Consider the following 23791-nt stretch of genomic DNA (forward strand, 5'->3'; position numbering starts at 1 on the left):
CTTTCAATTTACGGTGAATTATAATGCAATAGTATTCAGTTACCATAAGTTAAAAATCAATAGATAAAAATGACGCTAACGATGGCCAAGGTACATTCTTCACTATTTTTGTCATCTACACAGGGATACTGCTTTAGAGATTTTATTATATTTTGCCCACATGCAAAATAAGCCTGTAAATTTGGTAGTAATCTAAGTTAGTGCTATTATAGTGTAATACTGCAGATAATTTATTACTTGTTACTCATTTCCTTCTCAAACCTAAATATTTAATAAAAGTGAGTGTGTATAGTGTACAAAAGGAAATTGATTTGCACGTCTTTATCGACAAACTTGTTCTGCATCTACGTTTATTCTTATATACAAATATCAAATATCACAATATATATATATATATATATATATATATATATATATATATATATATATATATATATATATATATATATATATATATATATATATATAATATATATATATATATATATATATATATATATATATATATATATATATATATATATATATATATATATATATATATATATATATATATATATAAGTAGTAGATAGATAGATAGATAGATAGATAGATAGATAACAACAAGTAAGAGGGAGGTGAAAGTGTATAAACTAAGGGAGGAGGAAGTTCGGGTGAGATATAAGCGACTATTGGCAGAAAGGTGGGCTAGTGCAAAGATGAGTAGTGGGGGGGTTGAAGAGGGTTGGAATAGTTTTAAAAATGCAGTATTAGAAAGTGGGGCAGGAGGAAAGAGGAGTGATTGGTGGAATGATGAAGTAAAGGGTGTGATAAAAGAGAAAAAGGTAGCTTATGAGAGGTTTTTACAAAGCAGAAGTGTTATAAGAAGAGCAGAGTATATGGAGAGTAAAAGAAAGGTAAAGAGAGTGGTGAGAGAGTGCAAAAGGAGAGCAGATGATAGAGTGGGAGAGGCACTGTCAAGAAATTTTAATGAAAATAAGAAAAAATTTTGGAGTGAGTTAAACAAGTTAAGAAAGCCTAGGGAAAATATGGATTTGTCAGTTAAAAACAGAGTAGGGGAGTTAGTAGATGGGGAGATGGAGGTATTGGGAAGATGGCGAGAATATTTTGAGGAACTTTTATAATTTCATGCACTGGTCAGGGAGGTATACCATCTTTTAGGAGTGAAGAAGAGCAGAATGTAAGTGTGGGGGAGGTACGTGAGGCATTACGTAAAATGAAAGGGGGTAAAGCAGCTGGAACTGATGGGATCATGACAGAAATGTTAAAAGCAGGGGGGGATATAGTGTTGGAGTGGTTGGTACTTTTGTTTAATAAATGTATGAAAGAGGGGAAGGTACCTAGGGATTGGCAGAGAGCATGTATAGTCCCTTTATATAAAGGGAAAGGGGACAAAAGAGACTGTAAAAATTATAGAGGAATAAGCTTACTGAGTATACCAGGAAAAGTGTACGGTAGGGTTATAATTGAAAGAATTAGAGGTAAGACAGAATGTAGGATTGCGGATGAGCAAGGAGGTTTTAGAGTGGGTAGGGGATGTGTAGATCAGGTGTTTACATTGAAGCATATATGTGAACAGTATTTAGATAAAGATAGGGAAGTTTTTATTGCATTTATGGATTTAGAAAAGGCATATGATAGAGTGGATAGAGGAGCAATGTGGCAGATGTTGCAAGTATATGGAATAGGTGGTAAGTTATTAAATGCTGTAAAGAGTTTTTATGAGGATAGTGAGGCTCAGGTTAGGGTGTGTAGAAGAGAGGGAGACTACTTCCCGGTAAAAGTAGGTCTTAGACAGGGATGTGTAATGTCACCATGGTTGTTTAATATATTTATAGATGGGGTTGTAAAGGAAGTAAATGCTAGGGTGTTTGGGAGAGGGGTGGGATTAAATTATGGGGAATCAGAATTGACACAGTTACTTTTTGCTGATGATTGTGGCTAAAGAAAAATTGCAAAGGTTAGTGGATGAGTTTGGGAATGTGTGTAAAGGTAGAAAGTTGAAAGTGAACATAGAAAAGAGTAAGGTGATGAGGGTGTCAAATGATTTAGATAAAGAAAAATTGGATATCAAATTGGGGAGGAGTAGTATGGAAGAAGTGAATGTTTTCAGATACTTGCGGCAGATGGATTTATGAAGGATGAGGTTAATCATAGAATGATGAGGGAAAAAAGGTGAGTGGTGCGTTGAGGTATATGTGGAGTCAAAAAACGTGGAGGCAAAGAAGGGAATGCGGGTGTGAAGCTTGGGTGGTAAATGCAGCAGAGTAGCAGATGAGCGTAGGCATTGGAAATTAGGAGAAGGTGTGGAGTTAATAAAAGTATTAGTCAGAGGGCAGAAGAGGGGTTGTTGAGGTGGTTTGGTCATTTAGAGAGAATGGATCACAGTAGAATGACATGGAAAGCATATAAATCTATAGGGGAAGGAAGGCGGGGTAGGGGTCGTCCTCGAAAGGGTTGGAGAGAGGGGGTAAAGGAGGTTTTGTGGGTAAGGGGCTTGGACTTCCAGCAAGCGTGCGTGAGCGTGTTAGATAGGAGTGAATGGAGACGAATGGTACTTGGGACCTGACGATCTGTTGGAGTGTGAGCAGGGTAATATTTAGTGAAGGGATTCAGGGAAACCGGTTATTTTCATATAGTCGGACTTGAGTCCTGGAAATGGGAAGTACAATGCCTGCAGTTGACAGCTGGCCAAGCTAAGGAGGCCTAATAATTTACTCACTCAAAACCTTCAGGTTGGCTGAAATCTCGTCTTTGCCCATGAGATTCGTGGCCACACAAGTGTAAACACCTGTGTCCTCTTCGATGATATCAGAGATATCTAGAGCCACGTAACCAAAATCGTGGATAAGACGGAACCGAGAACCCATCTGAATGGGTTTTCCGTCTTTGATCCACTCGATGCGTAGATTGGGGTCGGTAATTGGCTCAATCTTGGCTTCAAAGTGAGCATGCATGCCATCCCTCAGAGTTACATCCTTCAGTTTAGTCAAAAAACGAGGCTTGATTTTGACAGAAACTTCTTCCATTGTTTCACGTCTTTGATACCGTGAACTGTCGTCCAGATACTGAAGTTTCTGTAGGCTCTCTGGGTGTTCTGAGTCGAACACTAGGTCCTTCTTGGCTACAGGAAAAGGTGCCAAGATAAAGTCAAATAGGGTCATTATAAGGTGATAAATGCCTCGAAGACTTCACAAGGTTTTATCTACATAGGGTAACATTAAGCAAAATGAAACATAAGACAGAATAGTACTGGTACTCAACAAGGTGTCTAGAAACAAACATAGGTATTTGATATCAAAAAAGGTAATTGGAGATTTTATTTAAATTGAATATACATGTAATGTGTAGTCTGAAATAACAAATCTTTCCCGGTCGTAAATGGATACTAAATGCTTTTGATCTTATTTACACCGTGAAATATTGGTCAAGGATACGGTACAGAAATTCTTAAAGGTCAACAACGGCTCGGAGTAAAAACATAACAGCATGCACAACATATATATTATTTTTCAGGTACTACTTACCAGTAACTTTGACCGAAGCTGAAGTGACAGCCTGTCCGAGACGGTTGGTAGCCCTACAGGTGTAGATACCTGAGTCGATGGGGTACACACTTAACAGATCCAAAGCTACATAATCGAAATCATATGCAGGTCTGAAACGGTGTCCAACTTTCAGTGGTTGATCATTGAAGAACCATTCTACTCTCATTGATGAATCTCCTACAGGCTGCAGGCGGGCTTCCAGGTGAATGTTGGTGCCCTCAACTGTCTCGATGTTCCTCAGTGACTTGACGAAGTTTGGTTCCTGGTTGATTTCAGCTTGTTCTTCAGCTGTTCGTTGGTAGCGAGAAGCATCTTCCAGGTAATGGATCTGCTCCATAGCACCGTCATGCATGGTATCAGTCTGAATGTCACCGGTGCCAAGGACACGTACGCAGGAAGAAGTATGAGCACTGCCAAGATAATTTTCAGCACGGCATGTGTACTCACCAGAATCTGTGGTGTAAACTCCAAGAATGTCCAAGGCAACAAAACCAAAATCAAAGTATGTCTTAAAACGAGATCCAATTGTAATAGGCTTGCCATTGAAGAACCATTCAACCTTCATGGTGGGGTCGTTCATGGGCTCAAGACGAGCCTCTAGGTGAACGTTCTTGCCCTCTGGCAAAGGCTTTGGGTCCTGCAGAGGTTGAGTAAATTCAGGCTTAGATTTTGTTAGCTCCTCAATTTCATATTGAGGTTCTTGATGGCGTCGCTCTAAGGCAGCTGTCTTGCTGAGACTTACTTCATGCATCGAGGTGGTGTCAATGGCTGAGCGAGCTGTGCAAGAAACATTATGTAAATATTTTTGCTTAGCACAGTAGTGATACACTGGTCAATAACAAAGACGAACTCACGTAGAAGAAATATTAAATTCACAAACATTCTAGATCCACTGACAATCCTGCTAACAATAAAATAGAAAATGAGTACTGCATATTTCGATCACACACTTGAGGCCCTCTTCAATAATATCAGTTTTGCAGAAGAGGATCTAAGTGCAAAATAAAAATATTCAGTACTCTTCCTGCTTTTTGTTTTGACTGCGTATTCGTTCGTGCCATTACCATTACTGCTTAACTTCGTAATATGTATATTTTCAAAAATATATTTCATAAGTTATGACTACAATATACAACAAAAATATTACAGATAAACCAACTCACTTTCAACACTCATAATGGTGGACATTTGAGCCTGGCCGAGAGAATTACGGGCGACCACAGTGTACTGGCCAGCATCTGTCTGACGAACGTCAGAAATGTCTAGTGAGACATAGCCGAAGTCATGGTAAGTCTTGATACGGGATGCTGACATTATAACTTCTCCATTGAAGTACCATTCTACTGTCATGGTAGGATCACTCTGGGGTTCAAGACGAATTTCAAAGTGAGCCTTCTGTCCTTCAACGATTTTATTGGTTCCCTTCAAGGGACCGAGAAACTTGGGAGGTATAGCTACAGTAGACACATCCTCAGTCTCTTTCCTCTGGAAGCGAGAGGAATCCTCAAGGTATTGCATTTTCAATACAGTATCTTCATATTGAGATTCTCCTTCCTTTTCGGTCTTGGATAGAACGACGAGTTGGCACGATACCTGAGCCTCACCCTTGGCATTGTACGCTCGGCAAACGTAAGTTCCTGCATCTTTTACGATCAGTGCCTTAACAGTGAGAGCAACGTAGCCGAAGTTGAAAAATGATGTGATGCGTGAACCTGAAAGGAGAAAACGATTTAAGGTCTCTTTGTAACTATGACATTGTTATTTATCTCCCATTACCATAAATACTACATGACACAGAATATCGTTTTTAAGAAATTATTAACTTTAATTAACAGTGTAAAATGATAATTATAGTATATAGCTTAAATATAAGAAGTTACAATCAAAACTGCAAGGAATGGAAAGTAAAAATCTTACTAGCTTCCATAGGGCGTCCATCCTTCAACCACTCCACCTTCAACGTTGGGTCCCCGATGGGTTCCAGGCGAGCCTCAAAATGGGCATAGCCGCCCTCCCGTGCAGTCGAATCCTTGAGCTGTGTCTTGAATACTGGAGCAGTTGATGCCTCGGCCAACTCTGAACTTGTCTTCTGTAGCATCTGCAACCTGAGGGATCATGGAAGGTGAAACTCTTACTACAGATTATATTTTAAATGCGGTTATTTCTATATTGTTGATGAATATATTGTAGTATTTACACATTACTGGCAAGAATTGTTACCTGTATGCCTCCATCTCCTCGACACTTTTTATGTGCTGAGCTTGTTCTGGGATGCCCAGGTCACCTGTTACACTCGAGAGGGCTGTAGAAAAGATATTGCGTATGTACCTTTCTTCTTTTCTACGTTTACATTACGTCTTCCCAACACTAGTTTAGCTGACTCCTCATTTGAAATAATTACTAAAACATTTAGCAATATCAATGGATGATTACATAAAACTTATTAAATATTACTGAAACTGAATACATATCTTAAGCTGACTAACAGAAACTCTGCTGGCATCTTAAGTGTGAATATTACGTATGAAGTGATCTCAGAATTAATGCTATTTACAGAGCAACCTAGTGTGAATATTGTGCAGAGTGCACACACGTTATAGTGCATATACCACTGACTGAACAATATGTTTAACATACAAGTGCACATACGTTACAGTGCATATACCACTGACTGAACAATATATTTAACATGCAACTAGTAAACTGAATACTATAGTGAGGTTACCTTTGAATGAACAATTTGTACATAAGTGAACATTAAATATAGCTCTGGATGTGTGTTATCAGCATGAAGACCGTGTAGGTCATTCAGTACAAAGAGTGGTAGGCTCGATCCTCCATCTATGGCCCGATCTTTGACGAATAGGTGATCACATGTAGACTTTAGCCAACAGAAGAACAAATGGATGGAGTGTGATACTCACAGATGACCCTGATGGAGGCTTGACAGGTGCATTCTCCAGCTTTGTTGGTGGCGCGGACGGTGTAGATGCCACTGTCTTCCTCTCGCAGCTGCATGATGTTGAGTGCCACATAGCCAAAGTTATAGATCACATTTATGCGAGAACCTAAAGTAGCAGAAAGAAGATCTCCATTTTGTAATGGTCGTGGATGCATGAACCCCGTATAGTAAATAAGTAAACTAAAAAAATATCAGGTACCTTCAAAATGCTTAAAAATTATTACATCAATATGTCATCCACAGTTTCCACATGTGACAGATAATACATCAGCGCACTTATTTCTTTGTTTAATGAAGTGCTATATTTGTCTACTCACTAGCAGTAATATGTTTGCCATCCTTAAACCACTCGATTCTCATAAAAGGGTCGCTGACGGGATGCAACTGGGCTTCGAAGTGGGCGTACTTGCCCTCCAAAACCTCGCCCAAGTTGCTCAGAGGCTTGACGAAGGTGGGTTTGATTGTACTAGACTCGTCAATGGAGATGGTTCGCTGGTAGCGGGAGTGATCTTCCAAGTAGCTGATTTTCTCCATTGCCTCAGGGTGTTGTGTCTGACTCTCAATCAAGGGCCGCTCTGAAAGTTTCGGTTAGTAGGAAATATTAACTAATTAACTTAAAAGAGCACTCTGATATTTAAAAACTGGCCTTTGAATATAAATATTGCAAAATTACTCTTATCAGTAGGTGTAACATGTCTCTTGCTTACCCGTCACACGGAGATTGGCAGATGTCTCGGCCTGGCCCTTGACGTTGGTGGCACGGCAGGTGTAAACACCGGAGTCAGCGTTGATCACGTTAAGGATATCTAACGCTACGAAGCCGAAACGGTATGTCACGGTTGCTCGGGAACCTAATAAAAGGAAACCATAAGACCACACGTCCTGATATTCGTTTAGACGTACAGTGATTAAGAAATGTAAAGAATAAAAGACAATACTAAGATTGGAACCGATGACAACTAACCACAAATTGGAAACAAAATCTGAAGGCTGCTGCGGTTCATACTAGACCATTATCAAGCCACAACTTGATGATCTAAGATGGACTGAAACACTCTCTGATTTTCATGCTTTGACACAAATATTTTTTGTCTCCATACCCAAACTTCATTCTTTCTACAAACTTCTTAATATTATACTCATGCAACTTTGCCTACTGTGTAATTCATTTCTTCCTTTGTAAAATCATTAGTATATTTTTAAATATATTCACGTCTTCGAATACCTTTACAACACATTCTGACTTCTATACTTTCATTTCTTAAACTCATTTTCATCTTAATCATTTTTGCATTAACCTCGAATTTCCTTCTCTCGCACGGTTTTCATGCTCTTTTACCTCTTGGTTGATTAAGCGTATCGACTGCATGAGGATCACTAAGATTGCATTTCACTGTACCCCATCCATAAAGAATAGTGAAATCGTAACACATGGATTAAAATACTCTCAATATATATACATTGTACCTCTGTAGGCTATTATACATAAATAAACAGCAGACTGAGTACTTACTGGCAGAGATGGGTTTGCCGTCGATGAGCCATTCAATATTCATTGTGGCATCACCAACGGGTATCACCTTAGCTTCGAAATGGGCACGAGTGCCTTCGACAATATCGATATCCCTTAAGGGATGTGTAAACTTAGGGGGTTCGGTGGGCTGCTCCTCTTCAGGGGCCTTGGGCACATGGTGGGCACGCTCCACGGGGCGCAGGATAATTAGTTCGGGCTCGGGTTCAGGCCTAGAGTGTCAGAATATTAGCTATAATCTTATGAAAAAAGCATAATGTACTGTATTCTATTAGCAGTCGACGTAAACTTTGACATAAATTATCTGTAACACAGCATTTAATGAATCTTAAACGGTAGAGCAATGACAGAAGTAAGGTTATCTTACTCTGGTTCTATAATCTTTGTAGGTTTAGGGAAGTGAGGTCGGTGCGGTGCCGAAGGTGCTGGAGCCTGTGGAGTTTTGACATGGAGGCGGGCGCGGGTCGCAGTGGATCCAGCGGAGTTTTGTGCGTTGCATTGGTACCATCCAGCGTCTACGACGCCTGCACTCAGGATCTGTAGACACGACGCTCCATTCTGGTCGTACTGCACCTGCAAATACACCAAAAGAAATGTTTAGTTTAGAGTTTACCGGATTAAATCAAAGAATTTGCATAACTTTAGTTAAATGTTTTACCTAGAGAATGGTGATCTTCAGGTAACCCAATAAATATAATAAAGATGAAGAGTTATTAGCAAATAAAGAACTTTAAAATACTCATTCATTTCAATAGAATTCTTACCCCTTAAAATGTGCCCTCTCTCTTTCTCTCTCCATATTCGCACGTGTATATCCGTGTATGTATAAAAAAATATAAATAAATTATGTGGTTCAAAGAAAGGATAGCGGTTATTTACCATCACGTTCTGTGTATTCTCTACACTGACGCCGTCTTTCTGCCATGAGAGGACAGGCGTAGGGGTGCCCACAGCGCGACACTGAAGTACCACAGTCTCCCCTTCAGACACCGAGCACTGCTGGAATCTCTCCACAAACTTGGGTGAGACCATCTGCTGCATCTCCAGCACGTTCAGCTGACACTGTAATTGTACGGAAATACTTCATAAAATAATTATAAATGAAGATAAATGTAAGTAAATATATATTGTAACAAAACAACAAACGAAGTACAGTATACGTTTAGCTCTCACTAAAACTGTAAAAATCTATGACTCCTAAAACTTGGTGTATACCGAAAATTATCCAAGTCAAACTATATATTAATGAAACGCCAAAAACAAGAATGTGCTTAGCATGATAAATCATTTAAAGTTCATTCTTTCTAGTGGGGGTCAGATTAACATTTTGCACATGGTAATTATAAAATGTAATTCATAATGAAATAACCATTGGCACTGGCACAAATAAAACCGTATGAAAACATTAAATTTGAGAATAAGATAAGTACTTAATATTTTAGCCTCACACAGAGGGTTAAATACATTAAGCACTAGTATCATTTTCTGTTTTGTCGTTTTCCACGTGATCTTGTTTGTACGATAGAACTCTTCTTTAAAATAACGAAAAAGTATCCTAATGAACCTTTCTGAGATGTTCTTACAGTCCTGTAAGTCTGTGATGAGCTACAAGAACCCACCTGGAATGTAGCCTCGCCTGTCTTGTTCCTGGCAACGCAGGTAATGATGCCAGCGTCCTTGAGGGAAGCTCTCTGGATCATGAGGGAGTGGTTGCCTGCCTCGTTCACCAACACCTTGTGGGTGGCGTCATCTACTACCAGTACACCATTGATGTACCACGCCACCTGTCACCAGAATTAAGGAAGGTATTGTTAAAGATGCAATCGTTTCATTAAGAAGTTACTCAATTTAACAGTCCTGAGATTCCATTATTTAACAAAGCCAAATGACTTTAGCAATCTCTTTCTGCTTATTTTAAGTTAAAGTTATGATTAATTTCATAATATATACACAAAATCATCTAAGCTCCGCTCACCTCTGGGTAAGGTCTGCCAGAGACACGAGCATCGAAGCGGACCATCCTGCCCTCCTGCACCTCGCGGTCAGTTGGGCCGCGCACAAACTTGGGTTCCATGGACTTGCTGCTGTCGTCTCCTGTATCTGCCTCCATCACCTCATATTGAGCCTGCTGCTGCTCACTGAGGATGGACACACGCTAAATTAGCTTACTGACATTAATAAGAATTTATCCTGTCCTTTCCAATTAAAGTTTCTCCCAAATTTCACATAACCAAATTTTATCTCTATTTATTGCAATAGTCAATTATAACATATTTTCCTTCGTTAATCAAATTAAGTTATTTGGGTAAAACTCGTGAGTTCAAACGTCGAGGTTTTCCAAAGTAATGATAGCCTGCCCAGCACAGTTATTTTAATGTTTCTCATACACATAGTGTGTGTGTGTGTGTGTGTGTACCTTCATTCAGTAAATACATTGGCACTTTCAACAGTAAAGTACCTCTTTAGTCCGTCTTTACTCCCCGCATATTTACTGTACATAAACGAATCTTTCTTAGTTACAAATATGAAATCAAGATTGAAAGACAAATGAAAGCGACTCACATCCTTTCGGGACGGATGATCTCAGGTACGGGGACGCCGTTGGTGATCTCCCCACGGGGCACCACGGCCAGCTGGGCAGAGGCCACGGTACAGCCAGAGTTATTCTCGGCTAGCATGGTGTAGTAGCCATTGTCCAACGAATTTACTTGCTTCACCACCAGGGTCACTTGTCCGGCAGACTGTGTCATCAGGTACTTATCACTCGCCTGAAGTCGTACACCGTTCTTGAACCAAACGACCTGAGGAAAAAAAAGTGTAAATCAAGTACGTACTTGGAGTTTTTAATCATTCCTGTTGTATTGGTTAGGTAATTTTACGACTGATACATTAAAGTATGCTAGCCTTTTTTTTTTTATAAAGTTAGCTGTGAAATTAACAGTTTACGCAACAGCCTGCCTGATTCCCTAGTTATGAGAATCCGTGTGTGTAGCGACCTACCCTGGGCGTCGGGTAGCCACTGACACTGACTGTGAAAGTGGCGTTTCCTCCATCGGCGACCTTGGTGGAGCGAGGTTTCTGCTGTAGCTGAGGTGCCTGAGGAGGGCCCTGGATAGCCCCAACCTCCACCTCCACCTCCCCCGCCAGCCGCATAGTTAGCGACTGCCGGAACTCCACTTCATGAAGCAGTCTGTACTCAAAAGTGTCCACGCGGAAGGATTCAATTTGTCCATTTTGCACCGACATCATATGTTGCTGCTGCTGCTGAGAAAAAGATTGTTGCGACATATGTTGTTGCTGCATCATGGACTTGCTTTGTGACATCTGCATGGACTGCTGCTGCTGTCGTTGTTGCTGCATCATGTAGGCCGCTGAAATGATCACTTATTATTAGTAATGAAAGAAAATTTACACAACCTATTTTCCTCTTTACTTATATGTATCAAAAAATGCCAAATTCTATAAAATACATTTGGGAAGAATTTGTGATTTTGATGCTACTAAGATTTCGCAAAATATGAAATTGTAAATTAAATTATCCCACGTATGAATAAGGGTACGAAGATGAGGGTGCTGGAAGGAGACTCACCCTCGGGCTGGATGTAGACTGTACATATGGCCTCGCCGTACTGGTTAGCGGCTGTGCAGGTGTACTCGCCCTCATCGCCAGGACCGATGGCGGTAATCAGTAAGGTGACTATACCTGTCGTTTCGTCGTGGGTCACCTGTTTCAGGGTTATGGCATAAGCATCAATTTCTATTTATGATTATTTCTACTACGACTATAACTACTATTACTACTACTACTAGTAGCAGTAGTAGTAACTCTAGTTACAGCAGTGCTCAAGCAATCAGATTTCTTAATGCTATATATAAATAGTTCTATATCAAAGGTAAATACATGTACATAATTGTATTATCATCATCTTCATCACCATTATTATTATTATTATTATTATTATTATTATTATTATTATTATTATTATTATTATTACGAATGCGTTTTTTGAGCACATATTATGTACAATTTACAACTACTGCACACTTTTATTCGTTAATGCTTTATGAATATAAAAATAAGTTCAAATTACTGAGATATTATGAACATAAAATACAAAAGCAGATGCATTTTGCGTATCACAAGGACTTAATACATCTTCAACAATAATCCTAATAAAATAAATGTGAATATGAGATGATTATATTCACGAAGTTATGTGGAGTATAATACACAAGGGTGTGTAACGCGGTGTTTAATACACAGGGTGTGTAATACACAAGGGTGTGTAATATACAAGCGTGTATAATACAGAAAAGTGTATAATGAACAATGGCGTGTAATACACAAAGGTGTCCAAGACACAATGTATAATCTACAAGGGTATGTAGTAAACAAAAGTGTGATATACAAGGGAATATAATACAGAAAGTATAAAACACAAGTTACTCACCTGGTACTTGTTACCGGAGGCGATTTGTGCTCCTTTGCGTGTCCAGGTGACTGTGGGTTTGGGATTGCCCGTAACTTTGCCCTCGAACATGGCATCACCGCCTTGGGCAAAGCGAGCATTGCGGAATATTTGCACGAAAACTGGTGGAGACGCGCCCGGTGGCAGGCCAACACTGCGGGCGAGAGAACTAGTCGTGAGCACGATATACATCCAAACATAAGAGGAAAATGGTAACATAACATAATAAGAGTTATCTAGAGATACATGTCTGAGCATTAGTATATAGGTTAATATCTGAATAGTCTTAAACATCTGTATAGTATACCTCAACGCGGTTACAGAATATATATACTTTTACAAAGTAGAGTGTCGGATTCCGTCTTTCTTGTAAGGAAAATAAACAAAACTACCTGCTTGTTTGTGTGCAGTCGGAAATAAAGATAATCCAATTGCATCATCATACGAAGTGAACTTTTAATTTTTACTTGGTGGTTGGCTGATTAATAGGGTTTATGGCCTATCGGCTCCACAATAACGATCATGGCTGCATGTCACCTATTCACCACCAATCAAGAATAATTTCATTCTAAAAGTAGGGATAAAAGTAAACCATCAGCATATTTATGCCAAGAGACATGCACCTCACAGTATATATATATATCCTCTGTGAAGTGGACCGGAAGTTCTCGGTCATGAAGAGAAATGGCAAAAAATACCGACACGATGGAAAAAAAAGAAACAAATGCAGTATAATGCCATCCTTTATTGACGACGTTTCGCCCACATAACAAAAAGCTCCGGATAAGCCATCATAGGACCTTTGTCAGGTAACACTTTTCCTGTTTCGTGACTAAGAAAAAACCATCAACATCCACTGGGAATTTCAGTTACACAAAGCTGTACTTCTCTGCTTATATGCACTCAATAGTTAATCCATTTTAAGAATGAAAGAAAATTTACCTGTTAATAAATAGTTGCTACTGATATATAACATCCAAAATAAACTTCCCACACAACGACACTAAATGTAAAGCAAAGGGAACTTTCTAAGATAACTTAAGGAGCAATATATAAATTTACAAGACACAAGATACGCCTTTTTTGAAGGTTAGATCATTTAACATTACAGCTGAATAAAAAGTAACAATATTCAAATATAATTAAGTAAAAATACAGTATCACACTGCCAACTAGACGTTCTATGATTAAGACACGTGCAACAGTTGGGTATCTTTATTGTTGAAATGTTTCGCTTACATAATAGGCTTCTTCACTCAAATACAGAGGCAGCAGGTGTGTTAGTAGTGAAACGAAGATGATGTTATCAGTCCATCAACCTTGGAGAAATAGTATTTGAAGTGGTCAGACCCTCAGCCTGGGGAAGAGTTGAGCTTGTCGGCATTTTATAACATTTTCAACATGGACGTTTTGTATTGCCCATACACATATGTATTTGCCTCATGATTTCCCAACGGAGAATCGAGCCTCCACCAATATTTGCACCCAATAACCCAAGTGGATTTTCCGCTTTCAATAAAAAAGGATGATATATCTCTTCCACCATGTAATATTAGCCTAATCAAGTGAAATATTTAAAAACTGGCACAACTAGAAAACTCCATTTCCTGTTCGTATACATACATGGGATGACAACAAAGAAGTCTTAAAGACAGTTGGTCTGTGTAGCAAGTGAATAATTTTTAACGAATGTTTATCTTAAATTTGAAGGCTGGAATGATGGATTCTACGGACTTATCATCCCACATTTCATAACCTATCCAAATAAATTAATAAACTCGGGCATTATTTATCGGCATTATTGGTGAATTTTGTATGAGGTTTACATTTGGCAGATATATTCGAACCACTTTAAGACTGAGGCTACTCGACATAGTAGCGACTTAAGTATACACGTTCATACGGAAAAACAACATATATACGTGTAGGGAGAATGGCACAACCTACCAATACATAAACTAATTATTTATTTACTATCTGTTTTTATACTCTTATAAAAATAAGGTATATCAAGTGAAGTATAACACTCCACCGATGTTTACATACAGTATGTCGAACCAAGAGATGCTTTCCGTACAGTAATTCACAATATAAATACGCTCACAACGTTAGCATTAGGGTGACCTAAATATATAAGAAAGTCTCATGAGATTTAATAGGTAAAAAAAAAAGAAAACAGAAAGAAACCCTAAGTCCGGCCCGTGTAAACCAGCAGTTAAATCACAGATGCATGAATAGAAAAATCCTTTATTTAATGGTGTTTCGCTATCGGTGGAACTTTGTCAAGTACCCAGACTACCCCACCTTAATCTGGGTCCTAAGACACGCCGTTTTGCCGCGCCCCGTCATAAACTCAGCACAGGTGAACGGATCATCTTATGAAAAAGACCAACATCAGGTGATTTTTCCTGGCGAATTAACCATCAAAAACAAAGAAAAATAATTCGAGTATAAAACATTAATAACATCAGAGGTAAGAGTATGGGCATGAGCTAACCATGTCATTAGGATATGAGTAAGAAGGAGGACGTGCCAAGATGGTGGGCGTGGAGCGAGACTTGTTGGCGCTGCCCCCCTCACCTGAGTCTAGTGCCAACATGTGGGCGTTCCTGGCACTCCAGGGTCACCATCCCCTCCCACATACTTGAACCCCTCACCATATTACAAAAAAAAAAATCTCCAACTTCAATTTGCATGACACTCATACAGTGAAAACTTATATTTATGCCATGGGAGTTTTGGCTTAAAAGAGATTACACCCGTAACATAAAGTTTTCCTCTCTTTCAACTAAGACAAAGCCTCCGCTACTGAAATATTCATCAAGAATGCTACTAACAATAATAATAGATGCCATATATTTATCAGATACTTGTCATGACTATTTCAACTGCAGTTGTTATTATATATTCAAGAATAAGGGTTAAACCCTTATGGGTCAGAACGCCTAAGAAATACAAGATAATCACAGTTATTCCAAGGAAGAAAAGGCAACGCCAATTCTTTGGATTAAAATCATTTCACCGGCACCAAGGCACATTCTTTGAAGGGTTTAACTGGTAATAAACGTTCAGGATTCAGTCACTCAAGGACAAGATTAAAGTATGCCTTTCCTGAACACCATCGCTACTGGGGAGGGACGCCAAGGTGATGATGTCACTTAGCTATGTTCAGTATAATGCATATAATTGCAACTTGCAACTTGTATAACTACTACCAATTCAGAGTCATGTACTTATATACCTATTATATCTATGTGACTCCGATGGGTTAGTATTATACCCCTTTAAGAATATCTTATCAATTCACATACACTTTTTAAATTGCACCAAAGTGGTTGGGCCACTTACCTTTTATATCCTACCTCTCCCCCCCTCCCACCCTTTTCCAATATTTCCATCCTTACCCATCCTTCTTCCTTACCCATCTTACCAAAGCTCTGGTCATCATCATCAGAAGAAGAAGTGCACACAAGTACCGCATGTAAGAGTCTCGATATAAGGTAGCGTCAGGTTCCTTTTCCTATTATTTATTACTTATGATAAAGTAATAACACGACTGCAAACAAATCACGGAATGGTTCAAGCACCACCCGTTCCGTGAATTATAATTATTATATAAGAAGATAATGAACACTAAAGTAGGCCTACTGGTCCATGCTAGGCAGGTCCAACTCACAGCCACCCACACTCATTCATATACCGATTTAACCAATATTCTCGCAACAAAAACGCTTCCTGGGAGTTTAATCCACTCATCTGCAACTTTACTGGCAAATCAATACATCCCTATATCCTTTCTAAATCTAAATTTGTATTCAAAATAAATGTTAAACCCGTATGGGTCATACAGATTCATCTTAGAATACTTCCCTATATTCTTTCTAAATGTGTACGCAAAAAATATGAGCTAAAAATCCGTAAGGCTCCTACAACATCATCTTAGTATGCAGGTATAAACTATAATTGAATGTTAAGATGAAGAACGTGACTCACTATTCATCCCCGGTATTCAACCTGACAGGTAGACGCACTCTCTCATTCTGAGGTATGTATACCTGGCACCTCAAGGAAGGTGCCTCGATGCCGATAAGGGGCTCTTAATCCAAGGAGGTGGATGTTTCCTCCCTTTCCTTAAATTGTTTAACACTCGCCAAACGCTGTAAAACCTACGGGTTTAGCGCTTCCCACTGATGATGATAATAATTATAAAGTGTACGTTGACTGAAGCTGGAGATTGTTACATGTGAGGCGAAGCATACATCCTGGATTATTACCAAGTCATTGATGCAAGGTAAGACTAAAGCCAAGTTTTTCTCTTCCAATTTTTGAGCTGTGAAGTGTTAAAACTACGGTAGTGCCACAACTATTATTCTTGATTATGGTTTGATATTCAGCCTATCATCTTTTTAAGCGCCGTAAACTTGTTTGATAAGCAGTCTATCATCTTTTTAAGATGATAGGCTGCCTATCATCGTTTTAAGCGTTGTAAATTTCTTTGTGTCAGCTGCACACATCGTTCACAGAGAATGTAGCTCAACAAGACCAAAAAACACTCATAAGGGATCGCAATTTAAATATTTGCGAGGCAGCTGGTCGCAGATGAAAACTGCCAAAATACATAATACTCAGAGTGCCAAAGTGGTTGCACGTGTTTTTATCTTACTTGAAATTTCCCGTTTAAGTATCCCAAGGTGTTCTCCGAGACAGAAAATCAACTCAAGATTAGGCTCTTCACTGTCAGTTGCAGAAATATATTGTTATAATTTTCAGGACAGCGACACCATCATTTAATGTGTCACAATGAATTAGCTGGCAAGGGACAGACGGCGACTACAGTTATACATTTTGGGACATTTGCTGGTGAGGGGCTCTTGATCTAGGGAATTGGATCCATGCTCCACTTCCCTGAATTAAGCCTAAATGCTTTCCATCCTCCCTTCACAGGCGCTGTATAATCCCTACTGGTTTAGCACTCAACATAATAATACCCATTTCATTTAGCATGGAAAACAAATTGGCTGGAGGACGAAATGTTGACTGGTATCTGGAAAAAGATATACAGAAAAAGCTTTCATTTAAATACACCGAGAGGTGCATATATGCTGAGTTTATTTTAATACTTGTTTATGAGATTAAAATATCCTCGACTAGTTGTGAACCAATTATTTATGAGATTAAAATATCCTCGACTAGTTGTGAACCAATTATATGCAAATTTAATTACATTTTGTCTAATCGATAAGCTTTAAATCCAGTTAATCATCTAAGGAGATATTTATCGTTCTAAGCTGTGCTTAGAACGAAACGTGCATATACAGGTTAGTTCTCATTACTCCTGTGTTATCTCACATTAAAATCAATTTCATCCTCTTGCTGAAACATCAACAAAGACACCTACATCTAATACGTCTTTTACATCATTATTATTTGAATTTCACGTCTTTTACAAGATAATTATAAACCTAACGAAATCCCCAGGTGACAAATATGAAGTAATTCCTCAAGGGTTTTTACCACATCACCCTTCCTTATTTGTAAAAGAAACATTACAACAATAATCCTTAAAAGAGTTTGTGACGTTAACGACCCATGCATGTAATTATCAGTTAAAATAAATTTACTGACTGACAAACAATTACAACTGTTTGAAAGGTTTGTGGCAAAAGTGAAACACAATAGCATATGGTGTAAATAATAATAATAATAATAATAATAATAATAATAATAATAATAATAATAATAATAATAATAATAATAATAATAATAATAATTGGCGCTGTGAGCAAACTTCGCCACCTGTTTCCTTTGGCCCAGAATATGCCAAGACTATTATTAAGGCGCGGGCCATGCGCAGTAAGTCAGATTTTTGTTGGAGACTCAACACATGGTGCCTGGCAATGCAGTGCCACCCACTTCTGGGTGGGTGTCTTGGTTGTGGTGAAAGGCTCTTTATACAGGGAACTGCTGCTATCCTTCCTTTCCTCGTATCAAACCTAATTACTTCCCATCTCCCAGGAGCTGCGTGACCATTACCCCATGAATATAAAAACGAAACTGATGGAGTAGCAAGTTTCACTAGTAACACTGGCAGCAATGATGGCAGACTCATATTTATCCACTCATTTGTTTTGACTTGTTAGCTCTGTTTACAGCTCTACATACAGTAAACCATGGACTACTAAGAACCAAAATTAAACCCGTTTCTGCAAAAGGACACTTAAGATGAAATTTTGGAGTTCGGTTACTACCCAAGTCATATGAAACATACAGAGACTACTCATGCTAATCTGCCCGTGTTGTTGTTATCCCTCAAAAATTAATGAATACCATTAAAAAGAATTATGAATTATTATTATTATTGTTGTTATTAATATTATTTACATAAAGAGGCGGGATAACTCGAAAAAAAAGAGGAACCACTTTCCTGTCACACATCACAGTTCGAGTGATCCTCTGAACTGCAAAATCACTCCTTAGGAGTGCAGACACTGTATTTCCGACCACCACGACAAGTCCAGCTAACCGGTTTCTACTAATTCCTCCCTAAATGTAACCCTGCTCACACCCGATCAGCGCGCCAAACTATAAAAACTACTTGCCTCTACTATCTAATGCGCTCACACAAGCATGTTGGATGTGTAATTTTTCTCTCCTTTTCCCCTTTCAACCCTTCTTAGGAAGACCCCTAACGCCTCCGTCCCTCAACTCCAAATTTAAGCACTCTCCTAGTCAGACTATTTTAGTCAATTCTCTCTAAATGTCCAAACCTTCTCAACCTCTCCTCAGCACTCTGAATAATAATTTTGGTAATTCAAATACCTTCTAATCACTAAGCTCAAAATTATCTGCATAATATTTACACCACACACTACCCTCAAACATGACATGAGATTTCCACGACTTCCAACCTCCTTGCTGCAAATTTTAAAATCAGTGCTTCACACCCATATAACAGTATTTATACCACTATACTCTGGTACATTTTCCATGTTTTGCCTCATTCACACAACCATCAGTCGATAAGTTCACTCCCAAATAACTGATTACTTCCTCCATACTTCTTCCAATTTGATATCCAGTCATTAATTGCCTATTATTTTTTGTTACTCATCAACTCGCTCCTTCTTATTTTATTATATTCGTGGGGAAGCACTAAACCCATAGGAGTCATACAGCTCCTGGAGAGTGGGAGGTATTTACATTTAATCTCAGGAGGAGGGGGGGGGGTAAGTTAGTTCCAATTCAAGAGCTCATGTTATTACATAAATGTTCAATGACTGATGACTATATACTTATCATTTGTATGTTGGAGATATAGACGTTGCCTTATAAGACATCTTAGATAATAAGTTTATAAATTGGTTACTGTTACAATTTATTTGACAGTTTATCGCAGGTATATTTCGACCCTCAAAGGTCAAAGGGAAAGCCACTCTAGAAAATTCATTGTATGAATCACAACTTGGCTTCCGTTGCATTTTTTTTCACATTTTTTTATTATTTTTGCAGATGTGCTCATGGAAGATGGCATGACAGAGGTTCAAACATGAGTATTGTTGCTTGTCAGATGCAGTCCATACAGGGATCGAACCAGGTGCTTTTGGTTATGAGCCGAATACTACCACTGAGCTAGGGAACATGAGGCCGTAAGAACCTAGTGGTTATATCTAAACCTTAAGAAGCTTTACGAGACTAGACGGTAGCAAATAACGCATAAGCGGCTGTAAAGAGAAAATAAGACTTCATTTGCTTTATATGAAGTGCTAAACCGGTGTGAGCGATTCAACTCGTGGAGTGGAGGAACGATACTCCGTCCGTGCGAGTCATTAAGTGCACAGAGGTCAGTGAGGCTGAGAGAAATACACCTCTCAGGGTATATATCCTGTGGGCTGAGGTCATTCAAGGCAGGGAACAGAGGTTCGATCCTCTGTCCGTGTAGGTCATTCAGTGCATGGAGTGGTGGTAGGTAGTTGTGAAAGTTGAAGAGCCCTTTGATCAACCATGTAGATCATTCAGTGTTCTTGGTAATAAAAATTAATACAATACACATAAGAAAAACGAAGATAAATTTAACAAACAATAAAACACTACAAGAATGAATAAAACACAGCTCAAATAAACAGTCACACCAGTTAAAATGAGCGCCTGCAAACAGCGGTTATGAGTGAGAAGTTTGTTCCCGATCTTAAAGCAACAGAGATTCGTCTCAAGTAAACGATTCCTGTTGAAGGAGGAGGATCAAACACCAACGTCGTACTGAACCCTGTATAACTTGTTCCTTGTCTACAGAGTTTATGAGTAAGAGTAAGAGGAAAGGGATACTCACGGCATCATCTGTGTGGGGCCCTGGACCCGCTGCACGCCCTGCTGAACTGTAAATACAAAACAAAAACAATGATAATATATATATATGCAAAAATTTTATATTTTGTCCTAAAAATAAAACATTATGAGAAGAAAAAACTGTAAGCTGACGTAAATTTGTAATGAAGAATAAAACGAATTAACAGCAGTAAAGGCTTATTTTAAACAAAATTCTAATCTCTCTGAAATGCTATTATGTATCTTATGCTCCTAGCTAACTGCTAAACTTTTAATTTAATTACTTATTAACCAACCCTTTTTATCATGGCTCAATATGCTGTTTTCGTATTAATTATATCCTGGTTTATTTTGAAACTTTAATAATGTAAATGAAAAGACATACAACAGTAAAAGCGTTTGTAATAACGACGTTTCACTCAGGGAAAACCTTCACATTATGTAAATTCGAAAAGTTTCCTTTGAACGGACAATGTGATAATACAACTTAGGCTATTTCGTGTGTGTTTTTAGGGACTTGTATCCTCGCTCCCTCCACCTGAAATGCAACTACAAAATTTCGTAATGCAGTAATTTATGACAATAAAACGTGATTCATCATTACACCAAATTCTTTTAAACATTTGTAATACTTGCCGCAATGAAACCTAAACCGCAGAAAATACTAACAGCAGCCATCAAGCTCTGCAAGATCAAACTGATAACCACAAAAAATACACATAATATAAAACAATTATAAAAGAAATCATCGAGCAAATGCCACAGTCTTAAATCAAAAGAAATCGAAATCAAACACGTAACTGTATGTATCTGCAACATACCAACAGCAACAGAGTAATTGGCTTTGCAATAAATTCAACTCACTGTGATAGCAAGAGTGGCAGTATAAGGTCATCTAGACGCTCCAAACATGAATTAAAGTTAGAACTCTGCCATCTCCGACTGTTTCTCTTTTCTTACACTTTGTCTAAGGAAGTTATTTTGAGTTCTACGTTCCTCTCTTCTTACTCTATTCTGTAATGCAACCAGGTGACCGATTTAAAACTATTACAAGTAATAATACGAATAAATACATCAGACTATCCACCTTCACATTAAGTGCATAAACTCAATAGAGGTGAGGTGTCCAGGAACTTCATGTGTGGGTTATGTGGGTCGCCTCTACACCCACCACGAAGTGACAGCCTGAGAGTGGTAGCCAGATACTCCCCACTCAACACACTTGAATATGTAACTTTTTTTTCTACTTGCAATTTGCATTGGTCAATTTCTATATTTTTTCATTCATTCTCACAACCCCTTAATAGGCAACTGATTAAACAGTATTCATTAAGCCACAAATTCGAGACTTGCAAGAATTTTTTGATTGCAGCAGACGATTACAAACCATATCCCGTTAAGCCAGTTTCTGGCTTGACTTCTAAGTCAAGCCAGGGAGCTGATGTTAACCAGTCGCACTCTGCTGCATATCTCCATTTTCATCGTAGACGGGTTTTCGAGTTACTGTCTTGTTTTCTTTATATGTGCGACTAACAGTGAAACCGGCATGTTATTAGCTTTACATTTATTGAACATCAAACAGCCTTAACGTAAACACTGCAGGCATACAAAATTACACATTTTTCCGTGTCAACTTTAACAGTTCTTGCTACAAAATCCTTCATACCCCACCACTGCCCTTTTTCCATCCGCCTCCTCAACACTTACCCTTTAACAATCCTTACTCTTTAACCCCTGCTCTCTTCCCTCTCCCCCGCCCTCTTTCCACTCTCTTCCTCAAGGCCTACAACATCCCCATCCCTCATCCACAGCCCCATCCCCGTTCCCCGCCTCTCCTCCCTACACACAGGACGCTTTAGAAGCAAAACAAGTTTCGTCGTGCTTGGTTCACATCACCATCACTTGGTCTTTGTTTTTCTCTTTCCCAAATACATGGAACTGTTGACACGCACGACCTGGTTACACCGCTTACTGATTTGCCTGCAATGGCTACAGTTTGCGGCTTTTAACGTTCTCAGAGACTTTCCACGATCATTGGCCGTCTATATTTAAGATGTGATTTTTTTACTATTTTGCAAACTAATCGAGTAGTAGAGCAACAACTTTCTTCCTAGGCAAGGGATGCCTTTTAATGAAACACCTAAATACCTGCCGAAGGTATTGTCGTTTCTTATACACAAGATCGATTTTTTTTTTACACGAGATATGAAATTCCAGCAGGACCGGCGCTTTCCAACAGATTTTTCCCTAGATGCGACCCCTAAACAGTCAGATAACACAATTATTTATTTTTAGTGCTAAGAGGTATGAATCAAGGGAAAGGGTGAGTTGGGAATCCCGGGGCTGGCCATTCGGCGACAAAAATAGTTCAGTTCGCGTGAGATGAACATTCCAACCACATGGTGACCAGAGAACCAAGGCATTAAACCTCAGGCCTCTTAAACCTAGGATCTCCAGTGTTCTTGTTTTGTATGTAAGATAGAGTCTAGCTGGTTGTGAACTTTGGTGACTACCAGCTTCTGATGTCTTTGTGGTAAATAGTTTATTGCTTTATAATGGTTTCAGCTATTTTTTGGCACCGGCGATCTGGAATTCCTTTGATAGATTTAATAGGTCTAGGGAGTAAGTGTGTGGGCATGGCGCTGACTACTCAACTTGTATTTCGATTAAGGCAGCCAGCTGCATATAAATTGCCACGCGTCCATTTTTGCTGAATAAACTTACAGTAATTTTTTTATATTTCTTAATTTAGCTTAGGATGGATTAGGTTTAGTTAAGTTAACGTATATATTTCCTTATAACTGACCAACAAGAACTAAATTTAACGACTAGTGACTCATGTATGGCAGGGCAGGGTATAAATAAAAATTTCGTCCATGCATTTTCACAGACACTGTAACAAATGTGCAAGAGGGGTTGTTTAACTGCTTCTCTGGTGACTTTTATTGTCCTAGATGG

At 38.8% G+C, this 23791-nt stretch overlaps 1 protein-coding gene across 39 annotated transcripts in view; it reads right to left on the reverse strand.

Moving 5' to 3' along the window:
• LOC128688941 (titin-like) overlaps positions 1-23791 on the reverse strand; it is a 297841-nt gene that overhangs the window by 236919 nt on the left and 37131 nt on the right. For 38 of the 39 annotated variants that reach the window (XM_070085579.1, XM_070085580.1, XM_070085586.1 and 35 more), the window contains exons 2-19: positions 20838-20883; positions 12494-12665; positions 11632-11767; positions 11043-11413; positions 10605-10843; positions 10018-10180; positions 9662-9826; positions 8922-9104; positions 8410-8615; positions 8025-8254; positions 7219-7362; positions 6829-7086; positions 6474-6617; positions 5770-5851; positions 5467-5654; positions 4713-5261; positions 3529-4326; positions 2724-3125 (exon numbers count right to left, since the gene is read on the reverse strand). In XM_070085579.1, the coding sequence (XP_069941680.1) occupies positions 2724-3125; positions 3529-4326; positions 4713-5261; positions 5467-5654; positions 5770-5851; positions 6474-6617; positions 6829-7086; positions 7219-7362; positions 8025-8254; positions 8410-8615; positions 8922-9104; positions 9662-9826; positions 10018-10180; positions 10605-10843; positions 11043-11413; positions 11632-11767; positions 12494-12665; positions 20838-20883 (4476 nt within the window). The remainder of the gene's footprint in view (positions 1-2723; positions 3126-3528; positions 4327-4712; positions 5262-5466; positions 5655-5769; positions 5852-6473; positions 6618-6828; positions 7087-7218; positions 7363-8024; positions 8255-8409; positions 8616-8921; positions 9105-9661; positions 9827-10017; positions 10181-10604; positions 10844-11042; positions 11414-11631; positions 11768-12493; positions 12666-20837; positions 20884-23791) is intronic. The other variant, XM_070085587.1, reaches the window with a different exon arrangement.

This window comes from Cherax quadricarinatus, chromosome 16, assembly GCF_038502225.1.
Source record: "Cherax quadricarinatus isolate ZL_2023a chromosome 16, ASM3850222v1, whole genome shotgun sequence".
Classification (NCBI taxonomy): Eukaryota; Metazoa; Arthropoda; class Malacostraca; order Decapoda; family Parastacidae; genus Cherax; species Cherax quadricarinatus.